Source organism: Ctenopharyngodon idella, chromosome 1 (genome assembly GCF_019924925.1).
Source record: "Ctenopharyngodon idella isolate HZGC_01 chromosome 1, HZGC01, whole genome shotgun sequence".
Lineage (NCBI taxonomy): Eukaryota > Metazoa > Chordata > Actinopteri > Cypriniformes > Xenocyprididae > Ctenopharyngodon > Ctenopharyngodon idella.
In genome coordinates, this window is record NC_067220.1 from 11324401 (window position 1) to 11345756 (window position 21356).

Sequence of the window (21356 nt, forward strand, 5' to 3'; positions counted from 1 at the left end):
TTGATGCAGCGTCAGACTGTTAAATGACAACTGTTTTCCAAAGTACTCCCGAGTCTATGTGGCTGTATTTAATACAGTAGCATGATGGTTTCTCATGCAATGCCATCTGAGGGCTCAAAGGTCATGCACATTCACCCGAGGTATCCTACCTTGCCCTATACAGACTGAGATTTCTTTGGATTCCCTGAATCTTTTTACATTATGTATGGTAGATGGAGAAAGACATAAATTCTTTGCAATCTTGCATTGAGAAATGTGATTTTTGAATTGTTTGACACAAGTGGTGAGCCATGATCCATCTTTTCTTGCAAAGACTGAGAAGCTCTTTTACACCCAAATATGATACCCTCACCTATTACCAATTCACCTGCTAATTGTGGACTGTATTAAAACAGTGTAACTTGGATATTATATAATCTTTTCACTTTTATTTCACCTCTGTCCTAACTTTTTTGGAGTGTGTTGCAGCCATCAAAATTAAAATTTGTTTATATTCACAAAATACAATTATGTTGGTCAGTGAAAACACTGGAAATCTTTTCTTTGACCTTTTGTCAGTTAAAAAAAGGTTCAAGAGAATCAACAAAATCACAGATTGTGTTTTTATTGTGTTTTACAAAATGTCCCAACTTTTCTGGAAACGGGGTTTGTATTTTGCTCAGTTTTGGTTAGCTTATGACACTGCTTATCATGCTAAAATACTGGCTTATGCCTAATGTAGCTTGTTTGCGAATATCTGCTCAGGTGTAAATATGATGTGATTTAGTGCAAATATATTTTAGTCTATGCTAAAATAATGCGATACTGTCTAAACACTAGACATTATATTTTTATATATAAATGTTAGGTTTGGGTTAGTTTATCATGCTCTGTCAGAATGAGTCCCAGCTAGTAGGCTATATCGCATGTGAGAACGCTGGCGGATCATTTATAGCCTTTTCTCACAGCGGCTGGAATAATTAAAATTATCATTTTGATGGCGGATTGTATGGTATGACAAATGGACAAATAGATATTAGACTGTACAGAAACTGAAATCTACAGGTAACGCGCTATTACACACTAAATACACGTTGTCACGCAATGCTGATGTTGTTAACATTAACAATTTGAGAACAAAGTATAATAATAATTGAGCAGCCCTAGCACACAAAATACAAAATAGCAGATTAAGTGACTTATTACGGTGGCCGTGAGAGCTCAACGTGCTGCAAATTAAGAAAACACATGCAAATAGAAAAAACACCAGCAAATAAAGAAAACATCTTCATCAGTTTGACAACACATGCGCTGCAAAAGTCCACAACACTTACAAATAGACAAACGCGCTGCAAAAGTCCACAACACTTACAGACAAACGCGCTGTAAAAGTCCACAACACTTACAAACAGAGAAAAGCACTGCAAATAGCACAGACCACAATGAAAATGTTTCAAGGGGACCCCAATAAGTGACGAACCCGGGCTATATGCACAGTTACTTCCTGGTTGTCATTAAGGCTGCTCGGGCATTTCCGGTGAACTGTTAGCTGTTCATTCTGTAGTCGCTGTACATCGACACAAAACCATCAGTGGTTGACTTTTTAATGTTGTATTCATATTTTAATGCAGTTGTCACATTTACCTAATTTGCCAATAAACCAGTTTTATTGATTGCAATAAAGACGAAGCTATTGGGACAATTTAAAAAATGCCGTGTCTGAAATTAGACACGCACAAGCATTTTTTTTCCCCCAGCACTTCAAATGTTATTTTTAATGTGATGACCACAAACATTATTTGTCCATCCTTCTGAGATTGTCCCCATTGTAAAACCGAACGTTTCAAAATGTAGGAAATTCAACAATTGATAGAAAACACTTATTTAAAAATAAAAAAGACAATAATTACCACAGACAATAGCATTTATTTGCGCATATATCAGCCATTTCCTCTAATCGTTTTTTAACTTCGTTTTTGACTAAATATTAAACTTTATAAAATAACTAGGTTTACATTTTGTCAATGTGAAGTATGAAGTACTCACAAAATCGTATGAAAAACAACTTTCCCTTTGTAATCACAGCAGCTGTCAGTCAGTGCAGCGCAAGATCATGATTTCGGCACACTTGTAAAAACACACATTTTATTCAATTTATTCTAAAGTCCACTATAAATATTTAATTTTTGACTCTTTTTCTCACACGAAAGTGTGAAAACTGATGGTCGAATTGAATTTAGCCGAGGAGGAACACAGTTTATGTCTAATAGACGTCTAATAGCCGTTAAAACACAGCCCGGCCGTCTAGGCTAAAACGAGGCAAAATTTGGGCTGTCAGTGAAAATCTAATAGACGTCTAACCATAACCCAAGAATAGTCATCAAATATACAGTTAATGAATGACTACATCTATACATGTAATAGACAAAATAATGGCTAAATGATTCTTTTCACTTAAATATAACAGGTTCTCATAAATGACAATCCATCCAAACAAATTCAATGTAAAGGTTTTATTTAGAAAAAGAACTCAAGATAATACAAAATGATAAAAAAAAAAAAAAAAAAAATGAAAATGAAATTTTACAAATACAATAAAAATAAACATTTTTTTTTTTTAAATATGGAACATTTTAATAAAAAATATATTAAATAATAAATAATAAAAATATAAAAAATTGACAAAAAAAAGTTTAATAAAAAAAGGTTAACAATGGTTTTTGGTTTATAAAACAACCTTATTAATTGTCGGTTCCATAAATTCCATGTTTCATGTAAAGCACTTTGAATTGCCTTAAATTGTTGTTGAAATGTGCTATACAAAATAAACTTGCCTTGCCAAATCAAAAACTCATTTTCATATTATAATGATCAAAAGATTAAAAGATATATAAGGCTTTCATAACAAATATAATAGGGTGCACAGGTTTCATGTTTACCCCCTTGTATTTAGATAATTAGAGAGTTTTAGGGCACAAGGAAACACTACAGAACATATGCATGTAGCATGTTAATCTAACCACAACATGGCTTACTCTGAGTCTGCACTGTTACCCGCTAAAATGTCACGGTTCCTATACATGATAACTTATGATGTAGGCCTACATAAATAATGAACGCATGTCAAAATGAAAAACACAGATACTTACAAGACCAAAGGCAGGAAAGAATTTGCTTTAACATTTGCTGTTGCCTGCTCTCCAACAGTTGTAAAATGGCGGAAATGTTTATCGCGAGATCTGGCAACAGTGATCGAGAGCTAACTTTCAAGTCTCGCGTTGCCAGTAGTCATGTCTCAATAGAGCCACAGTTGCCATCTAGCGGTTGAGAATTGTAATTGTAAATTTTTATTTAACTCATATATGTGTGTGACAGTCATATATAGCTTAACCCCAGTCAAATTGCTTCCATGGCCTATCCAGTTCTATGGAAAAACATATAGATCATATAAACAATTCAATCTGACAATAAACTGGTAGTATCTCTCTCTTTGAGAATGTATCTATAATATTCTATAGTTGTGTGATCTGTATAAATACAGGGGAAAATATCACATACAAGGACCCTCTCACCTGGATTTGGTGGTTTTTGCTCTGGTTTTGTGTTTGCTCCTCCCATTTTGTTATTTTCCCCTGTTAAATATATTTATATCAGCCCTACCCTGACTTTTATCTCACTTAAAGCAACTAAAATCAAGTCCGTACCACAACGCTTATATGTATCTCTTTACTTTCAGTTTTGCAAGCTTTATTTGTCATATATACTCACATGCTTAATAAAAAATGAGACCTCATACACACATGCTCTTATTGTCTTATTGTCATATTATTGCAAAATACTGTGAAAATAGAAATATAAAAAGTTCATAAGTTTCAGAACCTTTTGTGCAATGGAATGGTTCCATCTGTTAAAGGTTTTTCATGTGAACCATACACACTCTTTAAATCCAAGCTATCGGTCACTTATTGACATGCATATTTTTCAAACATTAGATACATTTGAAATAGAAACAGAAAATGTTCATAAGAACCAGCTGCATTTCCTGGAAATAGAAACTGAAAGTCATTTGTAAGTAAAGGCTAAATTTAACTTGACTTTGCACCTGCTGTCTGCAGGGCTCACAAAATAACATTTGAGTTATAATACAGCATGAGTATTTGATTTATGTAAGATGTCTGCTTTCCTATTTCATAGATGAAATGAGGTTAAGTAAATGTAAAACTATTTCTGAAATGTAATTTTTGGGTGAACTACCCCTTTAATGTTAATAGAAATACACAGTCAATGGGATTGCAAAATGCAACCCAATGAAATACCTTAGCAAAATTAGCAAAAAGAATTGTCTAACGATATTTTTTCCTATGGAGTATTTAATTTATAAATACAAATCTATCTGTTACAAACCATCTACATTCACAAATATTCATTGGAATAAAAAGTGTGACAATTCTGTCTCCCTTTACATTTATAGATATGATACAAAAAGTACTTTGAAGTGGAGTTTAGGGGTAGTGAGGAGTTAAACACCAATTACAAGGTTCTCTCATAAACTAGTAAGAGAATTTGATGTCTTGACAGATTTAAGAGAGACGTGACATGAATTTGTCACAGATCTGTAAAAGAGGACTCAATCGCAGAATGAGTGTTAACAGGTTTATTGACAGGACAAATGACTTCAGACAAGATCTTGAGGGAGAGGTGGTGATAACAGTCCAAACAAACAGGGAGGTTGGAGGCACAAAGACAGGCAGAAAGAGAGGCCACTGAGTCCAGCTCAGGATGACAGAGAGTTGGAAAGCAGTGATGGTAAGGCTGTGCGAGACCGGAGTGAAACGGCATGAACCGGGCAGGATCTCACAACTCATGAGGATAGACACACTGGGCACAATCAGGCACTGCACCGGTCTTGCTGCTTGGTAGATACAGTGAGTGGCCAGGGAACCTCAGCCTGCAGGACTAGACAAGACAAGACAAGAGACACAGCAGACAAAACACTACATGACAAGACTGATAGCAGAAACCAATGCGAAACAAAGACTAGAAATACCACTGAAGTAGTAAGCTAAATAAAGAGAAGACAGAAAACTAAAGCTAGGAATAAATTAGAGAACAAGTAAAATAATAAAAAGACTAATTACTAAAGTAAGATAAAGGAAAACCAACTCAAGTAAATTAAGAACTAAAGTAAAAACTGAAAACACAAAACAATAGCAAGTATACTCTAAGACAAAAGGCTGGACAGGACAAAACTAGACTGAACAAAAGAGATAAACAAGTAACTTCAATAAATACCTACAGACATATAACTACAACAAGAAAAAGTACTAGATAACACAGAGGACCACGAACTGGCAAAACATGAGCTCCACTAGTTCAGTAGTCAGGGCACTGATCAGGGAGTCAGCCACATTCATTTACACGATATACTGATTCACGACCTAGGAAGTTTACACTGAAGAAAATACTCGTCCATGAAAGAGGACAAGTAAAGGAAAATATCTTGTTCTATCAGTGCAAGTGAAACTTGTGAAGTCACTTTATATAGTTGAATATATACACAGAGACTCGAACATGCAAGGTCACATTTAGTCATTTTTTAAGCATTATTTTTCTACAGCTTATTATCTGTATATATTAATATTCATTTAAACATTAATTATTTATAAACTAAAATTGCTTGTGTGTAATAGATTAAGGGTATAATTATTACATAAATCAAATATAAATATAAAATTATATATATATTGTATATATGTTCACATGTGTATTTTGGCTATGCCAGTATCCAGGCCCCAAAATACAACACATACTCCCACAAGCAAACTGTCCTCAACAAACTCAAACTACTTTTCTTTTTTTTAATGGTTGCCAGGAGCCCTTTAGACTGACTCCTCCAACTTCTGGAACATACCATGTGAATGTGAATGATATTTTTAAAGCAAGGTAAAACTAGTTTGGTGTGCTTTCTTTGAATGTTAAACCACATAACAAAACATTTATCATTGAGACAAAACAAATAACAAAAGAAAATCATATAAACAAAACAATAAAACTAATGCAAATAAGCTAACAAATGGCATATTACACCACATGAACCACACATCCACACACATCTCTAACTGATGATATTTCACTGGCATCTAGACTGTGTGTGTATAATGGTGGAAACTGTTCATGTGTACATGCACTTCAGAAGCCCTTTCAAAATAAAAGTCAAAGGTCACAGTCCATCTGTGGCAGAATCAGTGCTGAAATAAATGGTAACAGACTTATAATGGTTTGCATTAGTCATGGATTTTTTGTGATAACTGACACATTCTTCCAAATATATGGTTTTAAAAACACATATAGGCCTATCCATGATAAATCTCTCTGTATGATTTTTCTTTGCAACGTTTGCCATTGGCTTGCTCATTGCGGCTTTCAGACATCAAGGTATATGTTAAGGCACAATTTTCTGTAAAGTTGCTTTGAAACAACTTGGATTGTTAAAAGCAAATAATAAGATGCACTTGCTCGTCAAAGCCAAAGACTAAAGCTAAATTTATTTCTTCCTCAATTTCAATTTCAATTTCAATTTATATGTATGCATTTGTCACAGAACCAACAATATTCATAGTAAACATTGGCAGATTTATTAGGAAGCTAGACTGGGAAACAAGCTAACAGAGGTGAAATGCCAAGAAGAGAATATATTTCAACATGAATTTCCAGAAGTTATGCTTTCTCTCAATCTGAATTCCCATTGCTCCAGATACCCCAATTCACTGTTTTAGTACAGACTGAATACATGTATGGTCAAGAAAAATGAACAATTCAAGATTAAATGGGATTTATTCAACACATCTCAATAAGCAAAAGTTATTTTGTTCATAAATGTTCTGAAGAATCTAAAACACATAAAGCAGTGTCACTGCATTATTCCCATATTATTTATGTAATTTAATAGTTTTAATGTTGTTAAATGGAGAAAGATTTTGCATCATAACTTAGAAAGATTCAGAAATTGAAAATTGTTTATTGATTTTCAGGTTTACATTAGTTTTTGAGTCCCAGATTTTCATTGATTTTGAACCCGACTGTAGATATATTTGAAAACTAAACACAAAACATAATCCTCTTTATAGTCATTTTAATTCACAATCTTCCTAAAATTAGTAGCTTTCTCTGTCCAACAATCTATCATCTGCAATCTGAACAATCTGTTCAAGTGCCTTTAGTATCAGAACATCAATGTCATCCTCTGTGTCAATCTCCTCGTGGTAGTTCTTCACTGGGAAGATGTTTGACAATGGCACACCTATTTTGGTGCTGCACAACTCCATCTGGACAGAAGCAGAATGTTAGGTCAGAAAATTAGATGTGGCTATTAGACAAAATCAAATCAACATGGGCAATATGTACACATAAAATTGAAGACTTCAGATGCAAAAGCCTCTAAGTGCCGTCCGAAATTTTCTTCTAAAGTGAGCAAGCTTGTATGTTTATATTCAGTAATTTCAAATAACTGAACAGAAACATACAAGCTTGATAAAAAAATGCTCATTTTAGAAGAAAATTTCAGACAGAACTTAGAGGCTTTTGCATCTGAAGTCTTCAATTGTCTTTGGATGATATCACATACCTTCTCTTTGATCTTCTTGCTAGTGTAGATCTTCCTTAGATCCTTGTTGACCAGCGGACATGCTTCATCCACTTTGGTCATGACAACCACTTGAGGAATCCCTACAGCAAATGCAGAGGCAATGTAAAGGTTTTTTCCTCAACAAAATTGAGCACATTTGTGGCAGTTTGTTGAAAGGTATTTACAAATCTACATAACTGACCCACATACATTGTCTGGCTCATACAAATAATTAAGCAGAAAAGTTGAGCCTGACATTCCCTGTTTGCACTTGGCATTACAATGCAGCCTGTATCTGGATTTTGTCCACCTACACACTGAAAAACACACACAAACCCAACCCACTTTATGCCCACTTCTCTCTCCCATGTAATGTAATGTATGTGAGCTCATGAATAAAAATCAAACATTCAGTGTCAGTTTTACCCTGATCACTGATTCTCTGGCGGATGATCTTCAACTTGTCAATAAGTTTATCATCTGTGAATTGGACTGTATCTGCATCTATGACATAAACCAGGCAGAAAGCCTGATCGGAGAGGGTAGGGTCACTGGTGTAATGCTGATCCTTATAAGTGAGTGCCTGCTCCTGGTTGAACTAAGATTAGAAATTCAGCAAAATATGTTAAATGTCAATCCTATTGCACACACACAAACTTTATGTTAAAATAATAATGTAGTGGTTTATTACTTTATAGCCGTCCTTCACATGGCCAAACACAGCATTGATGATGTCATCTGTTTGTGACCCAGCCAAAGCTTCAGCTTCTAAGCCCATTATATCCTTGAAGACGAAAGGCAAAGTTTTTCTCCCACTTCTGATGGTGAATCCTTTGAGCTATAAATGAAGACCAAATTTATAGAAGCACAAATATTTGTGAACAATTTCCAAGAAATCTTCGTATGATTAGCTAAAATGGGTAACAAGTTCCCTTTGTAAAGGGTTTATAAAGGTGTTTGTTAATGACTAATAATCCATTTGTAAATAAGTTATAAGTCATTGATAAGGAGTTACAACTGGATGAATAAAAAGGGTGACTTTAACGTAATACCTGCCAAATAGTGAGCCATTTTTAACTCGCATGTTATAAATGCTTAATAAATGTATTTATTCACACATATTTTACTCAAAACTAGATGTCTGGTTATTTCATGATGCAGCAAAAATATACTGTTATGGTGAGACTGAAGGGTGATTTATTTGTGGTTTTCTCAATAATATCTCATGACTTATGTCACTTTTCTCACTGCTGCTCATCAGACTTTACTCTGTGCATTACCCATGATACTCTGCAAAAAGGTCATGCTGCCCTTTCAGAGCAATGTATAAAAACTGATTTCATGTTTATTAAGATTAAATGATCAAACTTTATTTTGAAAAAAAAAAAAAAAAAACCCACATACGAGCACAACCATAACTTAATGAAATATTAATAATGAAAAATGTAATTACATTACTTACCTGTGAACCCTAATGAAGGGTGAACCATTTATTCATGAGTTATAAACGTTACTAACCTGTGAAAGTGAACCTTAATGTAAAGTGGAAACACGTGAAATCATGAATAAATGATCCACAGGACTTCACTTTACATTAAGGTTCACTTTCACAAGTTACTAATATTTATAACTCATGAATAAATGGTTCACCCTTCATTAGGGTTCACAGGTAACTAATAATGTAATCACATTTTTCATTATTAATATCTCATCAAGTTGTGTTTGTTTGTTTGTTTGTGTTTTTTCAAAAAATGTTTGATCATTTCATCTTGATAAACATGAAATCAGTCACAGAGTAAAGTCTGATGAGCAACAGTGAGAAAAGTGACATAAGTCATGAGATATTATTGAGAAAACCACAAATAAATCACCCTTCAGTCTCACCATAACAGCACATTTTTGCTGCATCATGAAATAACCAGAAATCTGGTTCTGAGTAAAATATGTGTGAATAAATACATTTATAAAGCATTTATAACTTGCGAGTTAAAAAATGGCTCACTATTTGGCAGGTATTACGTTAAAGTTATTAATGCAGTTATAACTCCTTATCAATGACTTATAATGCATTTGTAAATGAGTTATTAGTTATTAACAAACACCTTTATAAACCCTTTACAAAGGGAACCTTAATGTAGAGTGTTACCCTAAAATGCTTAATGCACAAGAGTGGGTCAGCTGACATTTATGGGAATTTTGAAAAAAACCATGCAACTACTGTATAGGTGACAAATACCTTTTGTGTGAAACTACGACTGTCACCATCAGCTGTATTAACTAACGCTCTAGAGCAGATCCGTCCTTGAAAGACACTATCGATGGAGTTGATAAAACTGGACTTTCCTGCTCCAACTTGTCCAGCTACCAGGATCTTGATGTCGTTTACATCTGAATCACTCGGAGAGAAGTTTTCCAGCTTCTTTTTCAGAGCTTCTTTCTGTCTGTGAAAACAAAATACAATTTTGTGCCCTACAGAACTTTACTTACAGCAGATTTGTTAAATGTGGCAAAATGGAGCCATATTACTGGCTATATTTGGAATAGCATTACAATAACTTCTCTCTTTTTTTTTTTTAACAGAAAATGAGAATTTATCACGCTTGTGGGCCAAACTGCTGCCATCTAGAGGAAAAAGAAAAATAACTTCATGTCAGGTCAAAATCATGTTATGAAAATAATGGCCAATAGATGCCAGGTGTTCTGCATCCACCTGTGTGGAATATTTATCTGAATATTTATTTTGAAATTATCCAACTATTAATTAACAAAGTTTGGTGTATATGTAATAATAATAATAGTTTTGAAGCATATGTTTTGCAGTTACAGTCAAAAACATTATTTTCACTTTCTCTCTCTCTCTCTGTGTGTGTGTGTCTGTGTGTGTGTGTGTGTGTGTGTGTGAGAGAGAGAAAATGTTGTACTCTGGATGTTTCAGTCTCACTCTTTCATTTCTGTGTGTTCAACATTGCGGCCGATATATAAATTTTATACAACAAATGCTCTGCATTTAGTGTCTTTCATTTTCTGTGGTCGGTCAGTTTTGACTGCGAATGGCCAAGTGACTTTAATGTCCACTTAGATTCATCAAGTGAAGTCGTTTTTATTTTTCATATTGCATATGAGTCGAGTCCCCTATAAAATGCCTTGCAGAAGCTACAACGGAAAACTTGAGCAGAATTACTTCAGATATATTGTCATGCACAAGACTGTGGTCCTTCAACAACAAAAAATAATTGTAGTCTGTAAAATGTATGGGGAAAGATTCCAGTAATATTTTACAGGTAAATAAATTTCTTATCTTACACAGTATTTGCACTTTTATTTAAACAGATCAGTGTTTTGACTGCTATGCACACAGATAAGACACAGTCTGCACATGAAAATGAAATAAAGTACTTAGACAGAAAAGCTTATGTACATGAATAGCTTACCCCCAGACAAATTTTCTCCATGGTTTATCCAGTTCTAAGAGAAAACATAGCAATTAAGTTGCAATAACAATAATTTGGTAGTATCTCTCTGAGAATGTATCTATGGTGTGTACATATGTATTCTGTATATAAATATATATATATAGAAAATCATATGGAAAAAAGACCCTCTCACCTGGATTTGGTTTTGGTTGATCTGGTTGAGATCTTGACCCTCCCATTTTTTGTTTCAATATATTTACATCAGCTCTGTCCTGGAACACAGTTGACTTGCATCTCACTTTAAGCAAGTGAAATCAGACCATCAGACCTACACCAGAACCGTTATATATATATATATATATATATATATATATATATATATAAATATAAGTGAAACTTTTTTTCAGTTTCACTTTCACTTTCACTTGCATACATAATTAAATCTGCCCACACTCATTCCTGTTATTTTCACATCAGACCCCATAATGACAAAGCAAAAAACTGATTTGTTGATAACTATGCAAATTTATTAAAAGGAAAGCTGAAAAGGTATATATATTTTTATAAAACGCTTAGTTCCTGTTCTTGATTCTGATTGGTCAATAGCTGTGTTTTATTCATGATAAAACACGGCTATGACCGCTTCACCCAGCGGTTCTGTGTATCACTACACAACACCCTTAGCAACCACTCTTAGCAACGTAAACTGTATGTTCTCAGTTGATAAAGTTCATTGAAGCTTACTGTATTATGTAGAAGAGTATTGTTAGTCTTTGCCGCCATCTAATGGCGTAATAATGTAACTTCTGTTGCTGTTCATGGTCAGGGACTATTTTTTCCGGTGGAAGACAGGTTTTTAGTGAAACTTCATGAAAGTTGCATTTTTGGCTTTAATATTTGTATTGTGTGTTTTATAACTGTTTTATAAAAGCAATAAGGTACTCGAGGCTAGTGCTGTATTGTGATTAAGTCACGGCTGAAGGGTGTTGTTAGGCACGACACGTGACTTCAGCCATACTTAAAAGTATCTACTTTTAAACAAAACAAATCAATTCTAAAACAAATATTCTCCCTTTATGTAATGGGTATAAAAGTAAGGAGATGTACCGTTTCTCCTGTCTGATCTAATTATCTCTAATGTGTGCCCGCCCACCCGCAGAGCGCTGTATTCATAAGATAATGTGCTGAGGCAATCTGTGCAAATTATAAACGCCCCTAACAATGCCTTAAAAAGCATCAAGTTTCATCAGATTCATTCACTTTCCTGTGCGTTTGGAAGATGGCATGCTACACAGGTGAGCAAGCTCTTCAGATGGTCCTGGACACTGAGGAAGACTTCACTTTTTCTTCGGAAGAAGAGCGGGAATCCGACGACGAACGTTTGCATTTTGAAGAGCAACTTAATCCACCCGAAGATACAGTTTGACGAATAAATGGTTTAGTTGTACTTAAATTATTTGACGTGTTATTTTATATAAACGTATACCTATATTTGCCTATTTCCAGACTTGCCAATCAGTATTCAATACGGAGTATTGAAATTAGCCTGATCTGCTGTGTCTCAATCCTGATCAATTGTCATATTATATTTTGCCTAGTTTTGGCTTGCTTTTGTCAGCTTACGGGAAATATTGCCTTACAATGTCCCTTACAAATATCTAAACATATCTGTAATTAACAAACCCTATTTCCAGAAAAGTTGTGACATTTTGTAAAATGCAATAAAATCAAGAATCTGTGATTTGTTAATTCTCTCAAACCTCTATTTAACTGACAAAAGTATAAAGAAAAGATTTCCAGTGTTTTCACTAAACAACTTTATTGTATTTTGTAAGTATAAACAAATTTTGATTTTGATGGCTGCAACACACTCCAAAAAAAGTTGGGACAAAGGCATGTTTACCACTGTGTCACATGACCTTTCCTTTTAATTACAATTTTTATTCATTTGGGAATTGAGGACACTAATTGTTGCAATTTTACAAGTGGAATTTTTACCCGATCTCACATGATACAAGACATCTGCTCAACAGTTTGTGGTCATCATTGTCTGATTCTCCTTTCCATGATGGGCTTACGTTTGCTTTGCTTTTGCACCTGTCGCTAATGAAGGTCTGGATGGTCCCTTTTGTCTTTGGGACTGAGAACTCAGTGTCCATTTTTTTCAAAAACAAGCTGAAACATGGACTCATCTGACCACAGCACACATTTCCACTGTCTTTTAGACCATCTAAGATGAGCTCGGGGCCCAGAGAACTCGGCAGCATCTCTGCATAGAATCGATGTATATCTTTCTCCTTGTGTAACAGAGATTCGAGTTGCATTTCTTGATGCAGCGTCAGACTGTTAAATGACAACTGTTTTCCAAAGTACTCCCGAGTCTATGTGGCTGTATTTAACACAGTAGCATGATGGTTTCTCATGCAATGCCATCTGAGGGCTCAAAGGTCATGCACATTCACCCGAGGTGTCCTACCTTGCCCTATACAGACTGAGATTTCTCTGGATTCCCTGAATCTTTTTACATTATGTATGGTAGATGGAGAAAGACATAAATTCTTTGCAATCTTGCATTGAGAAATGTGATTTTTGAATTGTTTGACACAAGTGGTGAGCCATTATCCATCTTTTCTTGCAAAGACTGAGAAGCTCTTTTACACCCAAATATGATACCCTCACCTATTACCAATTCACCTGCTAATTGTGGACTGTATTAAAACAGTGTAACTTGGATATTATATAATCTTTTCACTTTTATTTCACCTCTGTCCTAACTTTTTTGGAGTGTGTTGCAGCCATCAAAATTAAAATTTGTTTATATTCACAAAATACAATTATGTTGGTCAGTGAAAACACTGGAAATCTTTTCTTTGAACTTTTGTCAGTTAAAAAAAGGTTCAAGAGAATCAACAAAATCACGGATTGTGTTTTTATTGCGTTTTACAAAATGTTTGGTTAGCTTATGACACTGCTTATCATGCTAAAATATTGCCTTATGCCTAATGTAGCTTGTTTGCGAATATCTGCTCAGGTGTAAATATGATGTGATTTAGTGCAAATATATTTTAATCTATGCTAAAATAATGCGATACTGTCTAAATACTAGATATTATATATATATATATATATATATATAAAAAGGTTAGGTTTGGGTTAGTTTATCATGCTCTGTCAGAATGAGTCCCAGCTAGTAGGCTATATCGCATGTGAGAACGCTGGCGGATCATTTATAGCCTTTTCTCACAGCAGCTGGAATAATTAAAATTATCATTTTGATGGCGGATTATATGGTATGACAAATGGACAAATAGAGACTGTACAGAAACTTAAATCTACAGGTAACGCGCTATTACACACTAAATACACGTTGTCACGCAATGCTGATGTTGTTAACATTAACAATTTGAGAACAAAGTATAATAATAATAATTGAGCAGCCCTAGCACACAAAATACAAAATAGCAGATTAAGTGACTTATTACGGTGGCCGTGAGAGCTCAACGCGCTGCAAATTAAGAAAACGCATGCAAATAGAAAAAACACCAGCAAATAAAGAACATCTTCATCAGATTGACAACACATGCGCTGCAAAAGTCCACAACACTTACAAATAGACAAACGCGCTGCAAAAGTCCACAACACTTACAAATAGACAAACGCGCTGCAAAAGTCCACAACACTTACAAATAGACAAACGCGCTGCAAAAGTCCACAACACTTACAGACAAACGCGCTGCAAAAGTCCACAACACTTACAGACAAACGCGCTGCAAAAGTCCACAACACTTACAAATAGAGAAAAGCGCTGCAAAAGTCCACAACACTTACAAATAGAGAAAAGCGCTGCAAAAGTCCACAACACTTACAAATAGAGAAAAGCGCTGCACAGACCACAACGGAAATGTTTCAAGGGGACCCAATAAGTGACGAACCCGGGCTATATGCCCGGTTACTTCCTGGTTGTCATTAAGGCTGCTCGGGCATTTCCGGTGAACTGTTAGCTGTTCATTCTGTAGTCGCTGTACATCGACACAAAACCATCAGTGGTTGACTTTTTAATGTTGTATTCATATTTTAATGCAGTTGTCACATTTAGATAATTTGACAATAAACCAGTTTTATTGATTGCAATAAAGACGAAGCTATTGGGACAATTTAAAAAATGCCGTGTCTGAAATTAGACACGCACAAGCATTTTCCCCCCCCCAGCACTTCAAATGTTATTTTTAATGTGATGACCACAAACATTATGTTCATCCTTCTGAGATTGTCCCCATTGTAAAACCGAACGTTTCAAAATGTAGGAAATTCAACATTTGATAGAAAACACTTATTTAAAAATAAAAAAAGACAATAATTACCACTATAACCAGCAGGTGGCGGCAGAGTAGCATTTATTTGCGCATATATCAGCCATTTCCTCTAATCGTTTTTAACTTCGTTTTTGACTAAATATTAAACTTTATAAAATAACTAGGTTTACATTTTGTCAATGTGAAGTATGAAGTACTCACAAAATCGTATGAAAAACGTTCCCTTTGTAATCACAGCAGCTGTCAGTCAGTGCAGCGCAAGATCATAATTTCGGCACACTTGTAAAAACACACATTTTATTCAATTTATTCTAAAGTCCAATATAAATATTTAATTTTTGACGCTTTTTTTCACACGAAAGTGTGAAAACTGATGGTCGAATTGAATTTAGCCGAGGAGGAACACTGAGGTACTTTTTTATTTATTTATTTTCTATGCTGTCTTACGTTTGAATAACTAAATTAATGCTATGCCTGACTATTTAAGTGATTATATTCTGATTATAAAATAAGTACACTACTGACGCTCAACACACCAGTAAATTACATATCACCGGAAGTTTTCGAGCTATCTTAATTATTGCGGAAGTTCTAAAGAACGCTCCGTGCATATAGCCCATTGTTTACTCGCCAGTGTTGTTGTCAATGACCTGAAAGGTGAGGTTTTTTGTTTATTTAAACATCCTGGTCGTATAATTGCCTGGTCTCTTTTTATATTATTAGCCTAAATAATCTGACACGGTACTAAATTAACTGTGAAACATTATTTTAATGTTATGTTGAACTGTAAAAACTGTAGGGAACACGCAAGTAAAACTACCAGTATGTTTTTCCAACATGAGTAATAAAATGCCAATTTTTCTTGTTTGTTTTATCAGTTAACAAATAAATCACCTTAATGGCGATTAAAGTAATTAACGTTAAACTTTGACTGGAGGATACTACAGTAGGCATATAACTTGCTACATAAAAATAGCCTATTTCTCCGTCCCATTAACTTTTTCTTATGAGTCTTGAGCTATATTTCCTTTGCAGTGAGTAACTTTTGTGCATAAACTCAATACATGTTTGGGTAACTAAGGGCTTCTCTTACATCTGCATTTTTCTTCTGCTGTGAGAAGGTCTATATCACAGGCATTTGCTTAGTTACATGTCAACATCTTTTACCACTAAGCAGTCACTTTGTTCCTTTCCTAGGTTATGTATTGTCCATATTGTGGACTCGAATTGGCTGGACCTATTGGATGCTTTTGTGGTTCCTGTGGTAGCAACATTCAATTTTTGGCACCTTTTCGTCAGAATGGTAAGCTCTGCTGTAAATGTCAACAAAAAGACACCATAATAAACCCACACAGTTGATTGCGATTATTTTGGCTGTTTAACCCTCCTATATTGCCATGGGTCAATATGACCCATTTCCACTTTTGAGTTCACTTTCTGAAATAATGTTTTTTTTTTTTTTTTTTCTCCTTGAAATTATTTAACATCATTTAGGGTCATGAACTTGTATGCAAGTTATGGACACAATGTGTTATGAAAAGTCTGAACACATTTTGTTTGCAACAATTTTGTTTAGAGTCATTCTAACCCTAACACTTTCAAATTCATAGGTACTTGCACATACCCAAAAAAAAAAACATTTCCTTGATGTACATTGTTGTTATGTCTTGTTCTTGCTGCACTGTGAAGGTGAAAGGGAGCTTTCCCACATTTCTTCTCAGTGCTGCAACAGTCTTTGTCACACACACAATCACATGTTAATTTATTAAGAAGTTGAACCAGGTTATAGTATGACATGCAGAACTAGTGTGACATACAGAACTAAACACAAATACATGTTTTGTTTTTTTTGTTTTTTCCAACGTCAACATAAACCTCCCAATACGACCTAACTGTTAAAAGTGGTAAGCTTAAGTGCCAGTCTAATGGCAGTTGTTTGTGCCTTTTACTACCTGGATTTGTCCACAAATTGAGATTAAATACATACACTTTTCAAAGTGTATCAAACAGTTGACCTCTTTATTTCTTTGTTACTGCTGCTGATACATTTTTATGTTTAAGATATTTGTGGATTTCTGCATTCCCAATGACACTGTTCTCTTTTCCCTTCAGGCCCAGGAACTGTGTCAAATGAACTCACAGAGGCAGGCCTAATCCAGAAATATTTCTCAGAGGGCCACACATATGACGTGATCCTTGATTTTCTTGGAACAAAGCTTATCATTTTCCTGAGTCTGAGCACCTTAAAGAGAAGGCTAAGGAATGCAGGCCTAACAAGGAGAACAGACTATACTCCCAGTGGCACTGTGGATGCAGCTATTACACATGAGCTGACAGGCTCCGGTCAGCTTTTAGGCTACAGAGCTCTGTGGCAGACATTGCGACAGGAGTATTTCATGACAGTTAAAAGGGACGATGTAATGCATGCAATTAGCAGACTGGATCCATCAGGAGTTCAACTTCGCCATAGACACAGATTTGTCCAAAGAGGGTACTTTACAGCAGGACCAAACCAAGTGTGGCATGTCGACGGGTATGATAAGCTCAAACCATTTGGTGTTGCCATTGTTGGCTGCATTGATGGGTTTTCTAGGAAAGTGATGTGGCTCAGAAGTGGCAGCTCTAATAACGACCCAGTGATAATTGCATACTATTACCTGCAGTGTGTATCAGACTTCGGACTTCCAGCACGCCTTCGCACAGACTGTGGGACAGAAAATGGCACTATGGTAGCCATTCATTGTGCATTAAGAGCACAGCATACAGATGACTTTGCAGGAGCCCACAGTCACATGTATGGCACATCAACTGCAAATCAATGAATCGAAAGTTGGTGGTCCTTTTTCAGAAAGCAAAGGTATAGGCCTTTTAAGATATATAAAAAAAAAAAAATTAATTAAATGTACTATTTAGTCACTTTTTTGTCACATGACAGAGGATTTCAGTTGTTAACATGTATTATATGAGAATAACACTAGATTAAAATGTAATGCAGATCTTTTTTCCTGATGCTATAGTTTTCTTTGCATTGAGTTTTATATATATATATAGGAATAGAGTTTAAATAATACCTTTTTGTTTGAAACATTTATTTTAGAAATAATTTCCATATAACATTTATTAAGCATTGAAGTAAAACGTGTATTCTATCATTCCATGATTAGGACTCGGTTCTGGATTGAGCTCTTCAGTGACCTGAGAGAGAGGCACCTTTTCAATGGCAGCCATGAGCATAAGTGCCTTCTACGGTATGTCTTCTTGAGCATCTTGCAGAAAGACCTTGATGAGTACAGAGAACTTTGGAATAATCACACCATCCACCCTGTTCGTCAGTCTTGTTGTCATTCTGGTAAACCAGAAGCCATGTATCACCTGCCTCACAGGTTCGTATTTATTCCATGCAATATGTGACCATGTTCGGTAAATATCAGATTTCATTTTCACTTAAGTTTAATCATTAATTATCAAAGAAAATGTGATCGATTGATCGGATGTTTGAGGGCAATGCGTTGTCCTACTCTATTTCTTTGAGATCTTCTCTCCAGATGAGTTTTATTGCTTTATTGCAGGGTGCTTGATCTCAGTTTTTGTCTTAGCAGGACAATCAAGTCTTACAGGTATAATGTTCCTCCTTTCATCATAATTTTGATCAATCACATGTTTTCAGAAAACATTTCTGCATTGATAAAGAAGATCAACATGTCTGTTTTAATAACAGACAAATGACTGCTTTAAAGTGGTTTAAACAACTGCTTTTTTTTCTGTAATTGCTAACTCAAGAAATTGAAATGCTGTATCAAACTCAACAAATGTGAAAAATATCACTTGCAACACTGTCATTGTTAACTTTTTGTTTAAAACATGTTTTGTGTCATATATACACTTACAGACATCAACATTCAGCATATGAAACACAACAATGGTGACATGCTTCATGCCAGCATACAAAACACATTCATGGCTCCCAGCATGCATTGCGACATGAATAAATTATGCAGCTGAATTTTTTTTATTGTCACCATTGTTGAGATTTGTATGAGTGCTGATGTCTAAGTGTGTCGTTTTTAAAGGGATAGTTCACCCAAAAATGAAAATTTGATGTTTATCTGCTTAGGGCATCCAAGATGTAGGTGTTTCTTCAGTAGAACACAAATGATGATTTTTAACTCCAACCGTCGCGGTCTGTCAGTCAAATAATGTGTGTAATTGGGAACTCCATCTATAAGAGTCAAATAAACACGACACACAAATCCAAATGAAACCCTGCGACTCGTGACGACACATTGATGTCCTAAGACACGAAACGATCGGTTTGTGCGAGAAACCGAACAGTATTTACATAATTTTTTACCTCTAAAACGCCACTATGTCCAACTCCGTTCAGCATCCGGTTAGTGAGGTAAAAAAAACGCGCTCTGATGGCGGAACTGATGTCTCGCGCTTTGCTTCAATGAGTGCGAGACATCACTTCCGTTGTCAGAGCGCGTTCAGACCTCACTAACCAGATGCTGAAGGCAGTTGGACATAGTGGTGTTTTAGAGGTAAAAAATGATATAAATACTGTCCCATAACCAACCAGGTTAATCGCCATAGTAACATACCTGATCTGCCCCAGGGTATGTTATGTTTTAAGTGTTTTAAACAATTATTAATAATAAATTAAATCAAGTAAATAGAAAGTGAAACGAGAATTAATGTTTTGTCCTCATGATTCTGAAATCATTTGGTACTTTTGCAACTCAGGCACTTGTTTTCAGTGAATGAAAATGAAAGGCTCTTTATATTGGTGCAAAGGGCAGAATGTTACCTCTGTGGATGAATAACATGGATGTTAATCATCCTCAGTGGAAAATTACTGAGATACTCAAGTGCTTTCAACCAACTAACCTCTGGCATTCTGCTATCCAACCAATCAGAAGTAGACAACTGTACATCAAATAAAACACTATGGAGAGCTGTGCTTCAACCCCTATTGTCCTGTTATGAACATTCAACTCAGTTTGAAGTCCTAAGCAATCTTGACAAGGATTTCATTAAGGTTATCTCTGTTTTTTGTTGCATTCAGCATTCCTTTGACACTGACCTGCATGATGCTGCCACCATCATCATTCAGCGTTCACACTTAGAAGCAATAAAGTGCGAGAGGTTGTGCTGTATGGTTAATAAATCACAGCTGAAGGGCGTTATTAGGCACGACACAAAGAATAATTGAAGAATAATTTCACTTTCAGTTATGCAAGCTGTTATTGTCAAACATTAAAATGTATTGCATGTATTGTGTAAAAAATGTATGGAATGAAATGCAATATCAAATGTCACAATTACATGAAAAATTGTGTCATTTCAATTTGCAGACTCTGCACTTTTAAGAGAAAATGTTCCATCACCCTGTAAATTGACTGATATATTACTTTCTTCAATATGTGTTATTCAGCAAGCAGCATCCTGTTTTAGTTCAGAAATAAATAGGGTTATCTTCAAACCAGACAAAGAGACATGTAAGAAGCTGGTGTTTGTGTGCGGTTTCTTCTTGTTCTCCTTAAATGACATTGGTTTTGAATAACTGTAATCATTTCAAGTAAATGGAAAGTGAAAGCAAAACTGCATGTGATGTCCTGTTCTGAGGTCATGTATAGATGTGAAGTCCTTTTCACACATGCAACAACTTTGTTTGTATGTGCATGTGTGTACCTACTTAACCATATTTTGAGGACAAATTTGTATGACAAAAATTTCCAAAACCTCCTTTTGCAGACATCCTCATTTGTAAAAACATCAAAATAAATTAAATATTTTTAAAAAACTTGTAAGGTAAAAATGCAGAACTTTATGCACAGGCTTCCAACAACAACAAAGAAAATGTGTCTTACTTACTAAGAGCAAACAGCATGGAATGTGGGAGGCAACGTTTTTGTTTTGTTTTTTACACAGGAAGGCATGTTCTTGTGTTCAAAGATATCTATATGGAGAGCAGCAGAGTGGATGGGTCTTATCTTAACTTTCAAGCCAAATAAATACATTTCACTA

The 21356-nt window shown here is 35.1% G+C and overlaps 1 protein-coding gene and 1 long non-coding RNA gene across 14 annotated transcripts in view; one reads left to right on the forward strand and one right to left on the reverse strand.

Annotated features, from left to right (window-relative positions):
• Positions 1-14988, reverse strand: part of LOC127509413 (interferon-induced protein 44-like) — a 35122-nt gene extending 20134 nt beyond the window's left edge. For 2 of the 13 annotated variants that reach the window (XM_051888219.1, XM_051888137.1), the window contains exons 1-2: positions 14883-14988; positions 11210-11344 (exon numbers count right to left, since the gene is read on the reverse strand). In XM_051888219.1, coding sequence (XP_051744179.1) covers positions 11210-11255 — 46 coding nt within the window. In that variant the 5' untranslated portion in view covers positions 11256-11344; positions 14883-14988. Of the gene's footprint in view, positions 1-6591; positions 7305-7603; positions 7705-8029; positions 8202-8294; positions 8442-9839; positions 10045-11034; positions 11069-11209; positions 11345-14806 lie in introns of those variants that run through there. The other 11 variants (XM_051888229.1, XM_051888145.1, XM_051888240.1 and 8 more) reach the window with 9 other exon arrangements.
• A 1536-nt stretch (positions 14989-16524) lies between these two features.
• On the forward strand, positions 16525-21076 carry LOC127514679 (uncharacterized). The gene is made up of 3 exons (XR_007930682.1): positions 16525-16632; positions 17442-18186; positions 18494-21076. It is a non-coding gene; the product is annotated as an uncharacterized LOC127514679 (long non-coding RNA).
• The last annotated feature ends 280 nt before the right edge of the window (positions 21077-21356 follow it).